A 21,864-nucleotide genomic window follows, 5' to 3' on the forward strand; every position below is an offset into this window, starting at 1 on the left:
AAAAAGATATATTTAATAATATTCATTGCCTAATCATTGTCACCAACATAAAAATAAAAATAATAGATAATATTATTAACTATTAAGTATACACCAGATTCGACGACGCGACGCGCGACGGCGCAATTATAACATTTTATACGGGCTAACCAAATATTTAAAAAAATAGGGCTGCCAATGTATAGTCTGAATCCCCCAAATGACGCCCCTGAGAGGCCGATGTTATTAGCCGGAGAGTGATGGACTGAGAAGCTTGGATAGTGTGGACTTGAGAAGGTTTAGCAATTAACACATCCCCAGATTTGCATACCGTATGCCCAAATGGGTCTGAGTAGAGATTTGTACAATGTGGACTTTGTGTGTATTGATAGTTTAGATTTGAGAATCGGCTTAAGTAGATGTAGATAGTTTTTAAGAATTTGACGTTTGGACTTTAAAGCGGGCCCCATGTCAATCTTTTGTCTAGTAAAATTCCCAAATATTTTACCTGATTCGATGTAGGAATCTCGACTCCGTGCAGTTAAAGCGAGGGGAGGTTGTTTTTTCGCAGTGTTTATGGCGCATGGAATGATTTATCGGGATTTATTAAAATTCTCCACTTGGTTACCCAAGTGTTTTTAAATTGAGCTGATTTTGGTGATAGTTTGAAGATAGAATGAGGTCTGAATTAGTGGAGAGTGTAGCTGTCTCATCTCCATAAGTTGCTATGGCCGTGTTTGCTGATTTTGGAATATTCGATGTATATTATATATTAAATAAATCTAATGACCATATGGAAAAGTTACCCATAGCATTAATTTTTACTGTTTAATATTGTTTTATTGTTTTTGAATTATTTATATCTATATATATATGTATCTAGTTTGTACTGCTTGCATATTATACCATACGATAATAATAATAATAATTAAATAAATTGGGTGATAAGTCACTTCCTTGTAGAACACTGGCAGAGATTGAAAAGTAGGAGGATATTGAGTCACCCTGCCGAACTGGTACCTAAATGGTACCTATACAGTGTTGGCCAAATTTTACTTAAAGCAACGCAATTGTAACAAAATTACTTAGTAAAAGTAATTTCTATGAGGTTACCGCTTTATTGTCCACGTTATTAGAATAATAATTTTGAATGTAGGTATTACAAAAACAAGCCGATAGGATATTCCAGAAAAATTAAAAATCAATTATATTTATATTCGATCCCGATATTATTTAACATTTCAGGAATTAATTTTATTACTAGGTATATTAGCAGAAAAAAAGAGTTCGGCTTAAAAATAAATTTTAATTAAAATTAATTATGACTTATGAGTTATGAGTAATTAGTAAGCTAATGAATAATATAACAATTTAACTACAGATGTCTATACCTAATACATAAATGGCTACTAAGCCTATGCCCTATATTATAGGCTATAGCCATGGAGATGAGACGATTTTAAAATTAATTTACCCAATACTACTGGTATAATATTTAATATGTATAAATTATGTACACACTATACATCTCCTAAAGTTAAATAAGTCAAACAAAGGTTAGTTAGATCCTTAGATCGTATGCTACATTGCTACCTATATAGTATATTAATATTATAGATGTAAGCCTCTAAGGTAAGTTGGGCAATCCGCCCAACATGGTGAATTGGATAGTAGATAGTATATAACACTATGGAGTATTTTGAAAAGTGGATCAAACTTCTAATCTCTAAACTTAACCTATATCTCTAAGAACAATTTGTAATTTTTGTCAAAATAGGTCTTGCAGTCTTTGAGGATTTAAGCTACGAAACATTCATTTTTATAAATTATATATAAAAATTATATACGTTCGATACTCTGATTCTACATTATATTATTGTATATCTATGTACAATATGTAGATTGTAGACACTATATATATATATGTTATATTATTTCATTGTAATTCAAAAGACATGAACATGATCTAATATCTCTCCCTGTGAGGTTTTTGTCTGGATTACGTTTATTGTTTGGTCAGTGAAAAGAATTATCTTATTAAGTATAATTAATTAAAAATTGAAATGCACAAAATACATGTTTGTTTTTATTGTAAATAATTCCACATTGACAACTATATAATATGTATATCAGTTTTCCATGGATATTGGTAAAAAGGTTCAGTACTTATTATAAAGGTTTTAATGTGTGAGTGGTGTGACGATTGAATCTGATAAAACTCTTCATCTTTTTCTTATTGAATTTCGTTTTGCTGATTATACGTCATATTCTAATTAATTTTGCAACGCTAGATAATCACTTTAATAACCATAACATTAGTTGATCTACTGAAATTACTAAAATGTCTGCTGGTGAGGACTGAAGACTTTATTGACAATGAAGAATTGGTGGTCAATTCAACAAAATACATTAATCGTCGTGTAAATGATGTTTACAAAAAACTCTGGTTTCTGACCATGATAATATTTTAAATTCTGAAAATAAATTAACCATAATAATGAGGATTGTACGAATGCACAGAACAGTGTGTATTCGTACATTCCTTATTATTATGATTCACTTCTTTAAAGATAATCTGATTTGTATCAAATTCACTTTCAGAATTCAAGTCATGGTCAATGGATTTTGTATGCATTATTTGCTCGACAAATGTATTTTGTTGATTTTGTTGAGTAGACCCGTATTCTTCATTGTCAGTAAAGTCTTCACCAGCAGACATTTCAATAATGTTAGTAGACTGATTAGCGTTATGGTTGAGGTTATGGTTATTAAAGTCAGTGTAGCAAAATGAATTAGAATCTGTATTGGTTGAAAATAGTTCTTTTAATTTTATAATTTCATTATTAAGTCCATCCAACATTCCATAAAATTTCATGCAATCTAATAGAAAATAGAAAATAGGTAGTGCTTTAAATGTATTTGCTATAGCCTATATTTATTTGCGTTTCTATGATAATTTATAATTTAGCCATGTAAATAGGCATGAGGATTTTAATTCTAAAAACAATTTAATATCTATAATCTTAAAGAACGATATTATTTTGTTCACTCTATTAATACTAGAATAAATAATATACTGTGTAGATAGTATACTAGCCAATTTTTTAGACGATTTTTTAGACGTTTTGGTCAAAACCAGTAGTTTCAATAATTAAGTACACACTACACATAGTAGGTTAAGTGAAGTGTAGTTTTAAATGATAATTATTGATGTATAATAACATTTTTATAGATTAAATGTTATCTATTTATACATTGTGGATATTTTACGGCATATTTCTTACATACTTCTAAGGTCTAAGAATTATATTAGTTAAACCTATGTCCTATACATAGTATAGAAGTCTTTGGTATCGTATTACTATAATATAATATTTGAGTAATGACTAAACTATATTAGAATACCTATTACTCAGTATTACCTACCACAGATTATATGAAAATCCGAATAAAAATCTTTATATTATGATAAACTGTGATAAGACTATAATACTCAATTGATAATTATATAATAATTAGGGCATGGCTATTATGATTGAGTAATGACTAATGAGAAATAAATAACAATAGATTTAACCACTATGGAATAGGTACATTGTTTTTGTAGAACAGCTGTAAAGGTAGAAAGGCTCCTCTACTAATCCCCTATTAGCTAACGATACAAGATAGGTGTGTGACTCTAGCATCCGCATATTATTTGAAATTTAGTTAAATAACTACACCAGTAATAATGTTACACAATTTGTACAAATTTGTAAGTTTGTAACCACAATTTATTATTCAAAAATGTTTATACCCTCCCCCTCTCTACCAATCACTCCTAAAATCAAAAATCTATTTGCAGGTGCTAGCATCACGTGACCAACTTTTCTATATGTTTGGCCTATTAACTCAAAAAACAAATCAGTTAGTTGCATATGACTTAATAGTTAATAATTATGTACAATTTATCTACCTAAAGGGCAAAGGCTAAAACTTAAAAAAAAAAAAAAACTAAAAAAAACTAAAAACTAAAACTTACCTAATGTACTTAATTTATTCAGGTATACATAAAACAGACAGGTGTTTTCTAATATAATTTTAATTCATTACCTCCTTCGTGTTTTTGAATGTTTTCATCTTTCTGAATTTTTTGATATTTTTGAGCATTTTTTACTATGCTTTTAGCATGAAGACATCCTTGTTTATCTTTGTTACATTTTCCGTGTTTATTGTTATCGATGAGTTGATCATTATAGTTATTATATTTACATGACATTTCTTTATTATTATTATTTTTTGACAAATTTTTAGTAAATGAATTTTCCTTTTGTTTGAGATCTTGAGCTATAAGTAGAGAATTAGGTAATTATTTTCAATAATAAAATATGCAGTACCGTTTGATTTTAGAGCTTAGCGGTGACTGGTAAGTGACGAGTGTAATAATATGAATTGCATTGTCTGCAGTCATGTTTTAGAAGTGTATCAGTTTTATGTGGTTTCTGGATGGAAATTGGATCTAATTGGTACTTTAGGAGGTCAAAATAAAAATGCTTAAGTATAGTTTTCAAATTGGTTAGGAAAACTAACAGAAGTTACGGGAAAATAGAAATATTTATGTAAGACCAGTCTTAAGCAATATCAATTTGGTTTTCTTGTTGTAATTTTAAAAAATAACCATAGGGACCCGAAATTGTCACTAATTATCTCCATTTATATTGTAGATATGATGTACATCGTTTAAAAAATATTTTGGCTTTTTTGACACAAATTTAAAAACATTTGAAAATGCTGAATTTTTTTAGTTTTTTACGATTTATGTAAAACTATTAACTATTAATTAAAACTTTTGTTTGTACCTAAGTAAAAATATCTAAAATGTGATACGATGTTCCTAATATTTTGATCTTACAATTTCACAATAATTAAAAAGTATTGAAAATACCTAGTCAATAATATAATATCAATAAAAATGTATTTATTCTTCTTTGATGATGAGTACCTACCATGATTATCACGGAATGTTAATTAATATTTTGTTTATAAGATTTACTTTTTTCATAATTTGTCTTTAAATAAAATAAAAATTGTTTAATACTATGCTTAATATGAGTCATTAAAAATAGTACAACCAATTTATTTTTAAACTTTTATTATCTTGTTTGATCTGAATTTTGATAATTGATACCTATATGTTATTGTTATGTGCAGCCGAGTAAATTGTCTATATGTTTATAAACATGGAATATATACTTACACATATCAATATTTGAATCACCCATTGTGTTACTATCAATTTCTTCTATTTCTATTGTGTTGTTAGAACTCAATTCAGTTAGATTTGATATCGAAAATTCATCCGAAGGGCAAAAATTAATATTAATTGATTCAATACTTTTGCAACAAATCTTTGGTGATATTGATTTTATAACATTATTGTTTGTTAAACTTTTAATGGACTGAATATTTTCATTTTTTTGTTTCATTAAATCCCTGTATTCTTGTTGGAATCCTATAATCGACAATAATAAGTGATAAGTAAGCAAGTAACTGGCGTGCAGTGTATCTCAAATATTTATCATTTAAATTTGGGTACAAAATAATTGTAAAAAAATTGTTAAGAATTAATATTTCATATACTTTTATATGGGTATGAATTAGGCATAAATTCTCTCAAAAATGAAAAATGATGTACCTGGTACCTACCTATAATGATATTTTTCAAAACCATGGGGTTTTTTTTTAAGGAACCTAGCTTCGAGATACTTACCTATGACCCAAAAATGATCATTGAATAATTAATTTAATTTTAATATGCATCCATAAATATAAATAAATTAAAAATAATAAGTTGTAGGTTCTTATAATTTATACGATACGGGTTCGGGTGGCAGTATTGTGCTAAACAGTTCCCACCCATTCCCGGATTCAAAAGGGGGAAAAAAAGGTTCTTATAATTTAATTAAGTTAATTTTACTGATAGTAAAGATACCTATTTAAATTCTAAGTAATAATTGTTAGATACGTATTCGAATATACTACAACATAATGTAGGTAGGTACATACTTTTCAAACTATTTTCGGTAACTTTTTGTTCCTTCTCCACATCCTAAAATCATATAATAGTTTATTGGTGCTCAAAAAATATGATAATGTGCACATGGCTAAAGTCAATTAAGAATAAGACAATATTATTCAATGATGCCTATATAATATTCTAAATATTTGTAAAGATTGTTTTTTTTTTAAACTTTATTATCTAGAAAATATATAGAAAAGTATTCAAACCTACATATACCTAGAGGTATGAAAAATAATTTAATTAATTACCTATCAATAAAAACACATAAATACAATGCATTAAAAATTATTGCCTACCTTTATTTTGGGGTGATTAATACTTTTTACGCAACCCATCATGACAGCGATACTGTCAAAAACATAAAAACATCTACTACAACCCGTCAATACCTATAGGTACATTATAGGTGTGTAGGTCACGTAATGAATTGTATATTATATTATATATTATGATTTATGATGCGTAACAAGAAGACTTATTTTATAATGAAATATACAGAACCCTGGCCCCAATTTTTCCTTGAAAAATGCGTCTATTCAAATTCTGATTTTTTAATTTGTTAGTATACTTAATTTTATCGCTACAGTAGGTACGGTTCTTATCTAAGTATCATAAAAATGTATTTTGGATTTGAGTGGATCAATTTTACAATGATATGTTTTTCGTGTCTGTGATAGACGATTTCTAGTAGAGAATGCTTTGATTTTCAACTTCAATATCTTTTTATTGGAATAAATATTGTTTTGGGAGGTCAAAATTAAAATTTCTCAATACCCAGGTTTATAGTACAATATGTAATATATTGAAAATTAATATTAAGAATCAACTAAATATTAAATAAGTTAAACCTAAATGTAGGTAACAAAAACAATATGGTGACTACAGTACTCTTTTGGAGACAATAGTCCCCTCTACTTGTGGGTCCTATGGTTAAAGCTAGCTGTAATTCAAATTATTAAGTACCTACAAGTATAGCAGTGGCCAGTGAGATGTACTATTTTTTCTACCTAAATGTTTTACTGTCTCTATCATTATTTTTCTAAAGAGTTATTCATGGAAATATATTATATACGTACGTATACTTTCTGTGACTTAATTTTTTATTAAAATAATTTCAAATGTTACCAATGCATTATATCCTTTGGTATTTTGAATTGATGAAGTAGCACTTAAATTTTTAAAATCATTTACTTTCTTACTGGAATCCATTTTCAAGTAATTGTTAAAATAATTTTTAAATTTATTTAAAAAAATGTATTTTATAAGCTCTTTATATAATATTTATTGTTGAATTAAATAAAATATTATTGTCATGTATAAATTGTGTAACCAGTATAATAAATAAATATTATTTAAATACTAATATACTATTGTATATTATACTAGTATAGTGACCATACTAACCAGAATATATAAAACACAGTTTTTTGAAAAATATTTTTTAACATTATTTTGAAAGAAATAATAATAATTATATATTTTTATTACCTTTAGGTAAAATATATATTTTGTAGATCGTATATTTTCCGTGAACTTTTTATTTTGCATATTAATATTTTTTGGAAATTTAAAGTTCTAGAGTTATTAGCTTTTGAGTTTTACCAAAAAATAAATAGGTCTTAAGTAAAAATTTGCATTTTTCCAATTTTTTTTTGTTCTTAACGATGACACTGTTGAAAATGTCTGTGAATTTTCAATTTTAAGCAGTCCAGTGCACCGGCATTTTACCAATTGTGCTTGAAATGACCTTTTCATATACCAATTGCCCACCAAAAATTTTACAATATCTAATGAAAACTTATTAGTTTGGCATAATTCAATATATAATTATATATAATATATGAATACACTAACTAATTTTTTTGGGATTATCAAATATCAATATACATAATAAATAAATAATTTTTTTACATTATTTTTTATAATAATAATAACACACTGATCAAAAAAATTCTTTCCTGGTAATTTCGCCAGATTTGTATTTCTCAATAATAGAATTGAATGTTAATATTTTTTAAGTATGCTCTATTTCAAATATATTTACCTTGTTATGTAATATTTATTGTAATATACGTGCTAGTGTGTTTTCAATTATTGCTTTTAAAACGACAAAAATTTTTGCATGAGAAATGAATCAATCATATTTGATATGAAAATATATTATAATTATAACCATCAATCACTTTAACCAGTAATCAATTGACCAATAAATAAGTTTTTAATTTTCAAGCATTTTAGTGTATAGGTTATCTATGTTAATGTTGATAGGATTAGATCGAACAACAATATTTTCATACCTGAAAGTAGCCCGCGGTAGGGAAATTTGAATACATGCGCAATTGGTAAATTTACCCTAAAATACAAATTTTGTTTTTCCCGCAACTAGTCAACGCCCAACGCACCTACTAGATTCGCAATCCTATCAAAAAAAGGTGCTGTAATAAAAAATTGGACCATTTTTACAGTTTCAATAATTGATGATCAACAGAAAAAAAATACATGTCATTGTAAAATCAATACATGTCATTCTTTCACTTCAATTAAAATCTAAAATGAACTCGGGTTTGATAAATGAAAAACAAATTGGAGGGGAACGGGCACCCAAACTTAAATCCACTTCGAGAAGCGAAAAGAAAAAAATTTAAAAAAAAATTAATTCTAGCTTAATATTTGAAAAAATAAATTCCCAGACAAACGGATTATCTAAGCTGGAAGCTAGACTGCAAAACATTATGTTTTACCGGCGTAATGTATAGGCAAAATAGGTACATTGTTGAAATGTTCAATATTGTCCATAATTACGTATTGTAGCTCATAGCAAGTTTTCTCCGTTCGCGGGAGAAAATAATTCAAAATCCAAAACGGATTGCAACCAAGGGCATTTTTTTTCGAATATTAAACTAGAGTTAGTTTTTTTTAACTCTAACGCCGCCACTATCCAAATCCACATGTGAATCCCTAAACGCGTAGTGACCAGTAAATAGAATAGGTATAGGTATAATATTGTACATTTGTACTCAATACAATTGATTATAAATATTATATACTATATAGTCCATTATAATCAACACTAATACCTGTCCGATATTGATGTCTAAACAATCAAATACGAGAAAATTTGAATAAAAAAAAACCCCGATAAGACAACTAGCAGAAAAATATGTTCAAATATATCTATATGGCTATATACAAATCTGTTCATTTTTGCTGAATATCTAATATCTACGTTGCTCATGTTTCGCGCAAATCAGTTCTGTCGCAAAAATACCACGCTAGCAAGTGGGCTATAGACATGGGCACCGGGTTTTCCAATTTTCATGGAGTGCCCAAAATCCTAAAATGATTGAAGTAGGTAATAAGCTAAAAATTCAAAAAAGAATTAACAAAGCATTACTTGTTAACTCGTTTAATGACTTTTTTTTTGTATATTTTTACTATGTACCTAATATAAACAAATTATATACAGATAAGCAAAAAATATTTTTTTGTAATAGGTATATAATAATGAATTAAAATGAATTATTATGACATAATTGTATTATGAAATTTATGTGTTTATAATTTATTGTATTATAAAATTTCTAAGTTTCTAATAATGAATTAAAATAGCTTAACAAATTTCAAAGATATTTTGTCTCACTTTGGTGGTCTTTATAAATTCGTTAGCAATATTTTCAATATTTATTTCTTTTTGTTTATGTACATTTAATAATGCCGCATCATTAAGCCGTGTTTGCGCCATTGTTGACCTTAAAAATTTTTTTAATGCTTAAGAGCAGAAAAAGAACGCTCAGCAGTTCAATATTATGCTTGTTGAAGTGTGTGCTCATATAATAATGTTATAAAATCACTTCATAAGTATACATCGATCGAATTCCATCTTTATAATCTTGTAACTCTAGGTAATGAAAAAAAATAACTAAATCCAAATTTTTGTTTATTTATCTAAGTTTAATATTATGTGAGTTCAGAGAATAATTTTTTTAGGGGGTAATTTTTTAGAGGGCATAGCCACTGCAGCACAGATACTCCAGCCCCCTCAGTTGAGCTTATGTCGATAATCTATATCTATTGTTCATTATTATATTGATTATTTGCGGATTTTAGTTAAAAGTTAAAACTTATGAGGTAGGTATTAGTATGACATAAATACACATAAATGGATTATATGTGGTATCTGGCTACAATCGAATCAAATAATAATATCTTGATTCTTCGACCATAGTAATGAGATTTGTTTATTTAAATATCAATGTTGTAAAAATGAACTACGGACATTCACTATGAAACTCGAGAGGAAGGACGCTGGCTGTGTTATAAATCATCGGGGAATGTCCATGGAACCGCAAAAGGAGCTTAACCAGACTTATTGTACCAAGAACGAATAGAGGACTATAGCGGCGGGCTGTCGGACCAGAACGCCATGTGGCTGATGCCGACAGGCCTTTGCGGTGACCAGGCAACGTTCTCGTTGGGACCTCGAAGACGACTTAGCGCAGTGTACTACAACAATGTGGTCGAACGCGAATCAGCCGGCGGAGTAGGAGGATGCGAGCTCGACGGCGATACACATATAAGACATGGCATGCAGCGGCACTTACAGCAGCAGCCGCCGACAGAGGATCAGGATCAGCAGGACGAGTTTAAAGATTAGCCTACGCCGAAGGGCCGTCCATTGGAAATGCTGCCGCGTTCGCTGGAAACCGGCCCACCCGTGTTCGTTCTGTGCTTGCGAAAGCGGCCGGGCGGATCGGACGAGAAAGCCAGGTTGCAGATCGAGGTGCGTCGTGCGTGTGCTGAGTGAGTTTCGAGACCGCGGAAATGGTGACATGATCGAGGAGGAACAAATTGACGGTGAAACTGAAGTGAATAAGAAGTGACTTGGTAAATCCAAGGTAGTTAACTTGCGCTACAACAAATTTAACGATTTTACCACAATACATGGTACCAAATAGAATATCTATATTATAAGTAAGTACAATAAAGTACTTATGCGGTATTATGAATTGAATTTTTAATGAGTGTGTTACTATATAAAATATAATATAACAAAATGTCGAAGAATCGTAGAAAAAATCAAAATGTTTAATTTCGTTTCATTATTTTCAGCATACAAACCTAAGCTGCAAGTTTCCTGCAATATGCGCCAACTGGAGTTCTTGAAGCCTTTTTTTCACGTTTCTATTGAATTTGTCACCTTCATACTTCTTATTCTTTAATCAGTTTCACAGTCGCCAAGTTCCTCCAGTCACCATTTCCCGGTCCGATGCACTCGACACGCCTAGCCTCTGATTTGCAGCCAAAACCTTTCTAGTCCGAACCGACCAGCTTGCCGCACGCCCGCACAGGACGAACGCGGGTCGGTTTCCGGGACGCGGGCAGCGTTTTCGGTGGTCCTTCGGCAAAAGCCGATCTTTAGACTCGTCTATATAGCTGATCCTGATCCTGTGGCTGCTGCCGCTGCTTGCCATAATCGCCGTCGAACACCAACTTCCTCTTGCTCCATCGAGAGTGCCGCCAGCTGAATCGCAGACGGCCGTGAGGTGTAGTGCACTGCGTCGTGTCGTCTTGGCCCACGAGAACCACCCTATACTGCAGGCTCGAAACTGGTACGGTTAACATAATTTTAATTAATTTTACGATTTCTGGTACCAAATCTTGTAAGCAGTGCATTTCTTGTTTTAAAAAATCAATTGCGTCTGACACTGATGATATATTAAAATTTTTTGCTTTAGCGACATCTAACATAATATTGCGATGCAATTCTAAGTTTGTCCCATCGAAATCAGAGCCATAGTATTCAATTATAATAGATGTGCTTATTTTTTGAGGATCTACTTTAAAGTTTTCAAAACATATATTATTTGAAAATTATTATTTCTATATGTATTATAAATGTATAATATTAACGTATTAAATATTTATATGTTTTATTTATTTCATAGGGTGCTCGAGCACCGCAGCACCCCAATAGTCGGCGCCCATGGCTATAGATAATACTACTGCTCATAAAATATAAATTTTAAATTCTAATATTATATCATAATACTTATGAGTTATGACCAATAAATTAACAAAGGACTTCGTGTAGGTGTAGTGAAGTGGTTTTCAAACTGGTTGCCTATCCACTTAGTGTGCGGCGGTTTTTCCATAAATTACCGATTGCATTGAATTTTTTATCTAAAAAAAAAGGTCAGTGTGCCGTGAAAATTTTTCGAAGTGTACGATGTGCCGTGTATAATAAAAGTCTGAAAACCACTGGTGTAGTGTATCTAGAGCAGAGATGACTATTTTAGTGACACATGCAACTGTGTAAAAGTTTATCATAAAAAACCACTGATCGTAGGACGTAGACTAAAATATATTGAGATTACAAAAATCATACCTACATGCATCAACCAATTACAGTCCAAGGATTGATTCATTAGCCGATAAAATGCAGCAACAAATTTCTCATTTGTATTACAATTTTGTATTTGAACATTTCAATATTTTTTATTTTTTATAAATTAAATTTGTTTTACATACTTACGTGTTACTTATGCTCTTATGAGTCTTATGGTAGGTATCCCAATATATTTAGATTGTTTGATATTTGACTTGTTTTTTATCATTCAAACCACGGATGTAGGAATTTTCAAGTTTTAAAAGGGTTTGATAAACTAGTTGACATGTAGGGAAAACAAAATCCAAGCAAAATTTTTATTTGACTTTCTGGTACAAAAAGGTTCGCCATCCCTGATCTAGAGTTTGTAGACATGTAGTATCAGTATAGTATGTTGTGCGAAACTTGTTACGAGAAATAATTTAACATCGTATTTTCAGCAGCCGACTGTCGTCCTATCTCTCATGGTATTTTCCCGAAAAACAACTCGTAAGTGTAGTGTTTTTAAATTTTTGAATCGTACAGTACTATTTGAATTTGAGAATACACAAGTCCCGGAGAATAATTTAAATTACCAAAATTGGAATCGACTTTTTCTATTTCGATGTTGGTACACTTGAATTTTCGTTCGACCCGAGCGTTTACTCCATGAGAATAAGTCTGGGTTTCGTTTCTGGAGCCGAACTGCTCCCTCCCCGCGTTTTACTTGCACATGGGACTTGACAAAGTACATGGGTAATAGGTTATGTCGTCAACTGTATGATACGCATCGCATTCTCCGGCCACTCCACGCCATTCTATATAGGAAGATCTTTGTAGCTGATCTTGACTGCACACCACGTCGATATCATAACCATGGTTGTTTTGCCTCTGTATGCCAGCCGGGCAATTTATCGGCCAATGAAATGAGGCGAACCACGACCGTGGCTGGGGCGGGATGCGCAAACCGGACCAAAACTCGTATAGTTGCTGACATACCTTTCTGATTTCTCATGTATATTATCTTGGTCTGTGCTCCTAATCTTTATGCTTTATCTTTAATCTTTCTACGTCATACTATAAACATAATATTACATTTGTGCTTACTGCGCGTTACATTGTAGAACCAGAAGACGTCTTTTTGTCATCACTCATCTCTTACTTATGACTTGTGAGGATGAACGAAATGTTTAATTATTCTTGATAGTATCATACATCCTATGATAGGTGCATCTATTGAATTCTGCTTAAATATTTTGAAGTTTTTGAATTCAAAATCTGTTCAAACTCTTGTGAGTGCAAATGTTTCAAGAATATTATACGTAATAATTGTTCTGAGTTTTTTGAATTTTATTTTACAATGAACTTATGACATTTGAAAGTAGACACGTATATGCTATATTCATTTCTTCTATTTTCCGTTTTTTCAACATAAGTAAGCTCATATTCATAACATTTACTCAACATCGATGTGATGTAGGTATGACACAAAGTCCTTTTGTATGAAAATGTCTGCCAACGAAAACGAATCTGTGGACATACGACTTTATGCGAATCGACGATCTAATTTGGTAAAAATATATATACTATTTAGTAGGTACCTACTGATAATTTTATGAGTTTTTTAGTGATTGTTCTTCAATGCAGTACATATATAATTTATTAATTTTTATATTCAACTGTTAGTATGAGGAGTATCTGTACTTAAGAAGACGTCGTACTCGCATTTTGTCTCTGCCATACACACATATGACATACCAAATTTCTGTTCACTAGCTTCATAAGTGTACTGTTAGTTTTGATATTATAGTGAATAAGCTTATTATAAGACTAAGGTAAGAACATTATCTGCGCGCTCTTGTTGGTTTCTACAATATTTAAACTTTTAAGTGAGTTGTGAGCATTTTCAAATATTAATATCTTATATACTTATGACTTAATAATTAAAACATATAAAAACCAACAAGAGAACATAGATAATATTTTAACCTTAAAGTTTGATAATAGGTCAATTTATTCTAATATCAAAATTGACGGTACACTATTGAAACTGGCGAACAAAAATTTGGTATATTGTATGGGACAACACATGCTGGTATGATGTCCTCTTAATCATGAACCATAATATGCCATAAGTTTTGAATGAATTTTGATAAAAAAATGTCTTCCATTCTACCTATTGGAATCTATATCCTTAATATAATTTATATGATCACCTACTTTTTTATATTATGTTTCAATATTATGCATCTTGTTATTAATATGATATTATTTTTTCTATGCATCAGAAAAATAAAGATATTACCCATTTATCATATTTGTTCTTTTATATGAGAAGTATGTTTGTTTACTTGAATGTGTATGTATTAATTATATTGTGTGTTTGCGAAACAGGGTACACTGTATAATTAAATTACTTATATTACTCAGTACCCTATTTATTATTTTTAAATTCGATTTGCAGAACATGAAACTAGACTATTGGATCATTATCTCCCATTGATAGAATTCTAAAATATGTGTAGGGTACCGAGTAATGTAGGTAACTTAGTTATAGAGTGTACCCAGTTTTCACGGACACTCGGTATATTCTCATAATTAAGTTAAAAGTGAACACAATCTAAAATATTTGAACTATTCTTATGCTGTTGGACATAATGACAGTTTTCTAGTAAGGTATTATGGTCATTAATGGCTGTAATATGGGGTCCAAGTGTTCCTCACACTTAGGCAATTAGGCAACACCGTAATATTAATAATGGAAAATAGAACACTTTATAGGTCGGTATAACAATATTACTAGGTATAGGTCACCTGGTGGCAGTATTGTGATAAACAGTTCTCACACGTTCCTTGTTTTTTGAACAAAAATAAAAGGGTCACCAAAATCATTTGAGGAACACCAATTTTATTTTAAATACACTGCACTGATGTTCATATGAATAATAACGTATTAGTTATTACAGATTGATTTAGAAGAACTTAATAACCGTATGGAAAGACCTAGTCGAGTTTTTAGTAGTCGTCATCATTTATCAATGCCTCCAGCTTTAACAGGTCGGTGTTATTTTTATTTAATGTAATCATTTAATTTAACTGTAATTTGCTGTTCTATTTTAATTATTTTAGATACAAATAATATGGAACAAAATGAGCAGTTTCGTAGATCAAGAGACATTTCTTCTAGCTTTTTTGAAAACTTAAGTAGTTCAACACGAGTTGCAGGGGGTAAGTTATTTTAAAATTATTTGATCATACATTTTTAACTAATTTAAAAAATAATTTTTAACTTTTAATGTTGAAAGGTCAAAATTTTCAAAAAAATAACTACAAAATTGATATCTTTAATTGTTTCAAAAATAAAAAAATGAAAGATGCATATTTTACCAAAAAATAAAATTAAAAAATAAAATTGTTGTAGTCCTTGTCTCTGTGAGTCTAAAAAAAAAAAAAACAAAATATTTTCTAAAATACACTAAATATATTCTCTCTATATACTCTAAAAAATGTGAAGAATATTTTTCTTATGCAAAAATAATCAATGAAGTTGTATATTCTTTAAACAAATAGTTATGTTGAAGTAGAAAAATTGTGAATAGCTGCAATATTACTAAAAAAAATAAATATTGTCCTTAGGTATTATTTTGTTTTTTGTAAATCAATTAATGGATCTGAATAAATAAGGTTTCATAAGAAAAAATGCAATAATATATTTTATATTAGGTTTTTTAAATTTTTTTTTATTATTATTTTTAAGCTTCGGCAACTAAGGCCATTAGCTGTAGGTTGTGGTACTGTAGAGTTTTGGGACTGTAGGGTTATGGAACACGTGTGTTTGTTTGGCAGAATTTCTAGTAGGCACCCGTAGGTTTCTGCCATGCCCGGTTGGGGAATAGCGGCCTCTCTCTCCAGGCACTTTTTAAATTAAAAGTTAAAGATATGTCCCATATCATTTGTTTTTTAGAGTTGTAAATGAGTAAAAATATTAATTTTTTTATTATTTAACCCCCGGAAACATAGGCCATTGGGTAGTTAGAGTTTTAGTAGGTTTTTAACTGCTTGGGGAGGATATTTCGTTAGAACACATGTATTTATGTGGGGAGGACTTGTCACTAATACCAATTGGTCACCCATTCAGGAACTAGTGGCACCAGCTGATGCTTGACTTCGGGACACGTTTTTATAACTGAAGCGAACTAGGCCATAGCAGTAAAAAAAATCATTATTCTTAACGATTATCATGCAGTTTTATCAAGGATGATAATTTATACAATTTAAGCAATTTCTTTTAATTTGAAGTCTCAAACGTGAATGATATACTTATTTACCATTGCCCCATTCCAATTTCACTCATTTGCTATTAACGTATTCTGAATGTAACTAATTATAAACTCTAGCTAAACATAGACAACATCTAATAGTGTATTATAACTGTAGAGATTATTATTTTTAGTATTTTTCAAAAAAAATTACAAATTATTTTAATAAGAGAATGAATAATAATATAATAAAATACAACATACATTATTTTTTTTAAACATTTCTTTAAATAAATTTAATAGATATTCATTAAATATTTTTCTCATAATTCACAATATATTACAAGGTATGCCAAAAAAAAATTAAATATTCTCAAGTGTTAAACAAAAAAACTTTCTCTGAACTTAATGTTGAACAAATTATCCACATTTTTTACTTTAATAAAACTGCTTATAATGATCTTTGTTTACGGAATGAAATTCCAATTCCAATATTAATAAGGCAGTGTAATATGTTCGGTAATGATTAGTAAAACCCGAAAAATTAGGTAACTACTTAAAGGTATAAAAATTAATAAAATTAACTCAGAAAATAAAAATGGATATATAACTTTATAAGTAATTTTACTATATTATACAATTTTAACTAAACTAACCAAACCAACAAAAAAAAAACAACTCTTGTCATAGATTTATCATAAGAAAACATTGTCATTGCCAACTGTCGTCTTTTAGGTACAGCAAATGGAGATGCTGCAAGAAACCGATCACCTTTTGTAAGATTTACCATTACTGATCCAGAAACTCAGCAAATAACAGCAGCCGGGCAAATTCCATTGAGTAATACACCACCTAATACTCAAACAAGCTCTCAAACATCTAGTAAATATATTTTTCCATACTGAGCTTTTATATGTATGCATATTTTGGTGTAATTTATTATTTTGATATTATTGTTAGGAATATTGTTTTAATATAATTTGCACATTATTAAAATTATAAAATAAATGTATTCAAGTTATATATGTATCAAAACATTTTTTTTAGATAATGAAGTAGTTGATGTATCATACAATAATGATGAAAGTGATGATGATGATGATGAACCTTTAAATCTTAATTATTGGAGGAATAATATTGATCCAAGACCTAGCTATTATAGCTCTATGTCACATGCTATACACCAATTGAGAAACTCTAGATCTGGAAGACGATCAAGGAGATTTACAGAACATCCTTATTTTATAAGAAATAATTTAGATAATAATCCTTCTAACAGCAGAACAATCCATAGACGTGTTCGTTTTTCATCTACAAACCGTGGTTATAATGATCATGTAAGTTAAATAAATGTAGTTTTATAAGCTTATCATAGATAATAAAGATATGGATAGGACATATTGGTCTTATCAGCGGTCATCGAGGGGAACAATTGAGGCCAAATAAAGTATACCTATATTGAGTATCGACTATCAATATAAAGGAGCCTCAATTGCCTTCCCCTCCGGGAACGCGGCCTCAAATGTATTTAACATAGGCGTGGCCTATCCATATCTTTATTATCTATGAAGCTTATTTGATTTAAACTGATAGTATAATGTAATTACTAGATATCATTTAAATACACATGTACAATGCAATGTAATTTATATATAATTTTAATTTTAAACTGGGGATTGGAACCAAAAAAAAAACCGGTATTAAATAGAAACCTTTTAAACATTTTGGAACTGGAATCCTAAACAATTTTTTTTAGAATCGAAACTAAAACCTATATTTTTATGTATAGGTTTTTTTCTATTCCAAATTCCTTCAGAAATTTTACTTATTTCTAATGCATTATGGTAGAAGAAAATTATATCTAATAACATTAATTATGTGTTGCATTATGTATTTATAATTAATGCTAATAATTATAAAATCCACTTTTTTGATTTTTCTTAACATATTTTTAGTCATGATTCATTATATTTATGTCATGGTTGTCTATCTATAACCGTGGTTATGTTAAAATAATAATTCTATGCAAGCATTTATCAGTTATCGTTGATTGACAAATTACACCATCAAATTATGTCCGTGTCATAGTACAAATTCTTTTCAAAAATAAATATTTATTAATAAAATATTACACCGGACTTCAGTAGTGCCCTGCCGCCCCCCCCTAAATTGATCAATATTTGGCCACCCGGGGCAATTGTCCCCATTGCCCACTCCCTAAATATGGCCCTGTTGCCACCCATATTAATGTCTTTTTATTAAATGTATTTCAAAAAGTATATCCAATTAAATATTCTTGTTTGTTTCCATTTTTCGGGACTTAATTTGTTCTTTGAATTTATATATATTAAATGGGTATAACGTATGTCATGGTGTTATCGATTGCTAACTTTTTAAGAATAACTGCATTACTATTGGGTATATATTTTTCTTCAAATATCAATATTTTTATTAATTTAAAATTTATTTTTATTTTTAGCCTCTTGATAGATCACAAACTCCAGAACAAGAACTTCCTGAAGTACTAGAACATGTAATGGAGCCTGACAATCAATATGATGAAGTCTAGTTAGTTAACAACATTTTTTTTTTATGTTATTATTAATCATAAAATATATTACACCTATTTATTTGTATACAATATAGTGATGGTCAAGAGAGTATCTCAAGTGTTTCATCTCATAATGATGCAGATTCTGGTGATGAGAGAGGATCTTCACATTTTTCAGTTTCTGAAAACCATAACACAAATGCAGATGAAGAAAATAGAGATGGTACTTTAGATGTATCTAATGAAACTCCAAGAACAAGAGTTGTACCATTTATTATGTCACCAACACCTTTTAGTCCACCACCCGAATCTCCTCCAGATACTCCAGAAATACCAGTGACAAGAATTAACAATGATTTACTGGATGCAACTAGACCATTACCATTGATAATTAACACTGATGATAATCATAATACAGTTTTCAATAATCAGTAAGTAACTTACAGCTCATAATAATAATTAAAAACAAATGAAATACAAAAAAAGTGGACAAGTGGGTACCACTCTGCTGTACAGTAGTTGTCGAGTATGTCATTGTAATGGATGAGTTCAATGATAAATCAGCTTAAAAAGAGAAAAAAACATTGAAGGGCATTGAAAAAAATTGTATATATAATTTTTAGATTCTTCCGTTAGGTAGAGAATATTTTTAAAATTTGTAATCCTTAGCTATAAAAAATGAACATTTTATAAATTTTTAACTACAAAATAATTAGCAAATTATTGTGTATTTTAATTTGTTCTTGGTTTTATAAGTAATTTTTTTTATTAAATTTTTTTCAGTGACTCAGTATTACCACTTCCTGATTACACCATTCCTGGCCCATCTCACTTCAGACGTGTTGTACGTTCTGATATACTTAATAATGGTTCAATTAGTAGAACAATTGAAGTAGAATTAAATACTACAGAAAATGAGACAGTTAATAATTCAGTTAGAATTGATGAAATTGTTGATTCTGTTAATGGGGATAATAGTGAAACAATCTCGAGAATTCCTCATCCTACATTAATATGTGCAATGCATAGCAATAATCAGTAAGTTTTTTATTTAAACTTTAAATTGAGTACCCACAAAAGATAATAATGAAAATAATAATATCAAACTCTGACATTTTATCCCGCTGTGAATAAACAGAAAATAAAGTAATGTTGTGGATGTTCAATATTATTCTGCACAGAATATTTTATATACAGTATAACACCCTTTTATAATATATAAATAAATAAATAAATAACATACTACCTATATACTGAATAATTTTTAATAATGTTTATTTAAATTGTTTTAACTGTAGTTAAAGTATATATATATAAATATAATATTCGTTATTTTTAAAATTGCGTAGATCTAGAGCAACAGAAGAAACAGCACCATCACGTTTTGAAGAACATCCAGAAACATATGTGGACCTTAACGATCAGTTAATACGTTTATTTGAGTGTCCTGTATGTTTCGAACATATTGTCCCTCCCATTTTTCAATGCCTACTTGGACATTTGATTTGTAATAAATGTGTACTTATGTGTGAAAATTGTCCAACTTGTAGAAATCCGTTCAACTCAAAACGTAACCTATATATGGAAAAAGTGAATTACTTTTTATATTTTAACTGTAAAAAAAACATTCTCAATGATAATTTTTTTGTTATTTTAAGGTTGGTTATTTAGTCAAGTTTCCCTGTAGAAATGCTCTAACTGGGTGCAAGCAGCAAATGTTTGTTGGTCAAAAAGAAGTTCATGAGAAAGAATGTTCTTATAGACATTACCAATGTTTTTTCACTAATTGTGCTTGGAAAGGATATTATCCTGAATTGCACTCCCATATGATTAATAATCACAATAACTTCATTTTAACTGGATCAGAACAGGTGCAGTTTATTAAGCAATTATTAGAGAAAAAAGTTATAGATTATTAATATACATTTTTGGAATTTTATGTTTTACTAATTTCAATTTCAATTTATAGTCTCTTGATATTATGTTGCCCAATAATAATCAAACATACAAGTGGTTTTTATTATCTCATTGTGAATATTTTGCTGTAATCGTTCATTCATCTATACCACCTAGACGAGTAAAGATGTAAGGATTTTGTTTATTCAGTAGATAATTGAAAAAATATTTGTTCTCTATAATTTAAAAATAATTAAAAACTAAAAAGAAAGAATATGTAAACACTTGTTGTACTTTAAAAGTTATCGATTATTAATTTAATGTTTATTATTATTTTCAGCCAAGTAAATTTTATTGGGCCAGCAGTTAAAGCAAAAAAATTTAAATTTTCCGTACTGTTATCCCAGCATAAAGATCGTAGCGATATGTCTCAAAAGTTAATGTATGAGAGATTAACTCTTCCATATTCAGAAATATATGAGATGTCTAACAACAATGGTCTGAAAAAAGATATATTTTCTTTACCCGGTGAAGTGCTAGAGCCTTTTATAAAAAAAAGACGCCGTCGCCTACCAATAATTTTAAAAGTTGGTCCTGTATCTGGCTTGTGAATCTAGTATCTACTAATGAAAAACATGTTTTAATAAATGTGTGTAATGTATTTAATATAATATATATATATAATGTGTGTAACAGTAATTTTACTCTTGTATAAAGTATTTTATCATTAATATATTGTTTCTGTATATTTAGT

General features: G+C 29.4%; 1 protein-coding gene across 3 annotated transcripts; it reads left to right on the plus strand.

Annotated features, from left to right (window-relative positions):
* The first annotated feature begins 13,482 nt into the window (after positions 1-13,482).
* On the plus strand, positions 13,483-21,832 carry LOC111036019 (E3 ubiquitin-protein ligase siah-1-like). 3 transcript variants are annotated; one of them, XM_022317891.1, is made up of 12 exons: positions 13,487-13,975; positions 15,362-15,461; positions 15,534-15,632; positions 17,399-17,545; positions 17,711-18,000; positions 19,143-19,231; positions 19,310-19,645; positions 19,998-20,252; positions 20,564-20,804; positions 20,873-21,085; positions 21,184-21,299; positions 21,451-21,832. In XM_022317891.1, the coding sequence occupies exons 1-12, from the start codon at positions 13,907-13,909 to the stop codon at positions 21,719-21,721; spliced, it is 2,226 nt and encodes a 741-aa protein (XP_022173583.1). In that variant the 5' UTR covers positions 13,487-13,906; the 3' UTR covers positions 21,722-21,832. The 3 variants fall into 3 exon arrangements, with proteins under 3 accessions (XP_022173585.1, XP_022173583.1, XP_022173584.1); XM_022317892.1 differs by having other exon boundaries at positions 13,489-13,975; positions 15,371-15,461; positions 21,451-21,721; XM_022317893.1 differs by lacking the exon at positions 19,998-20,252 and having other exon boundaries at positions 13,483-13,975.
* The last annotated feature ends 32 nt before the right edge of the window (positions 21,833-21,864 follow it).

The sequence above is a fragment of the Myzus persicae genome, unplaced genomic scaffold (assembly GCF_001856785.1).
Source record: "Myzus persicae strain clone G006 unplaced genomic scaffold, MPER_G0061.0, whole genome shotgun sequence".
NCBI classification, from domain to species: Eukaryota; Metazoa; Arthropoda; class Insecta; order Hemiptera; family Aphididae; genus Myzus; species Myzus persicae.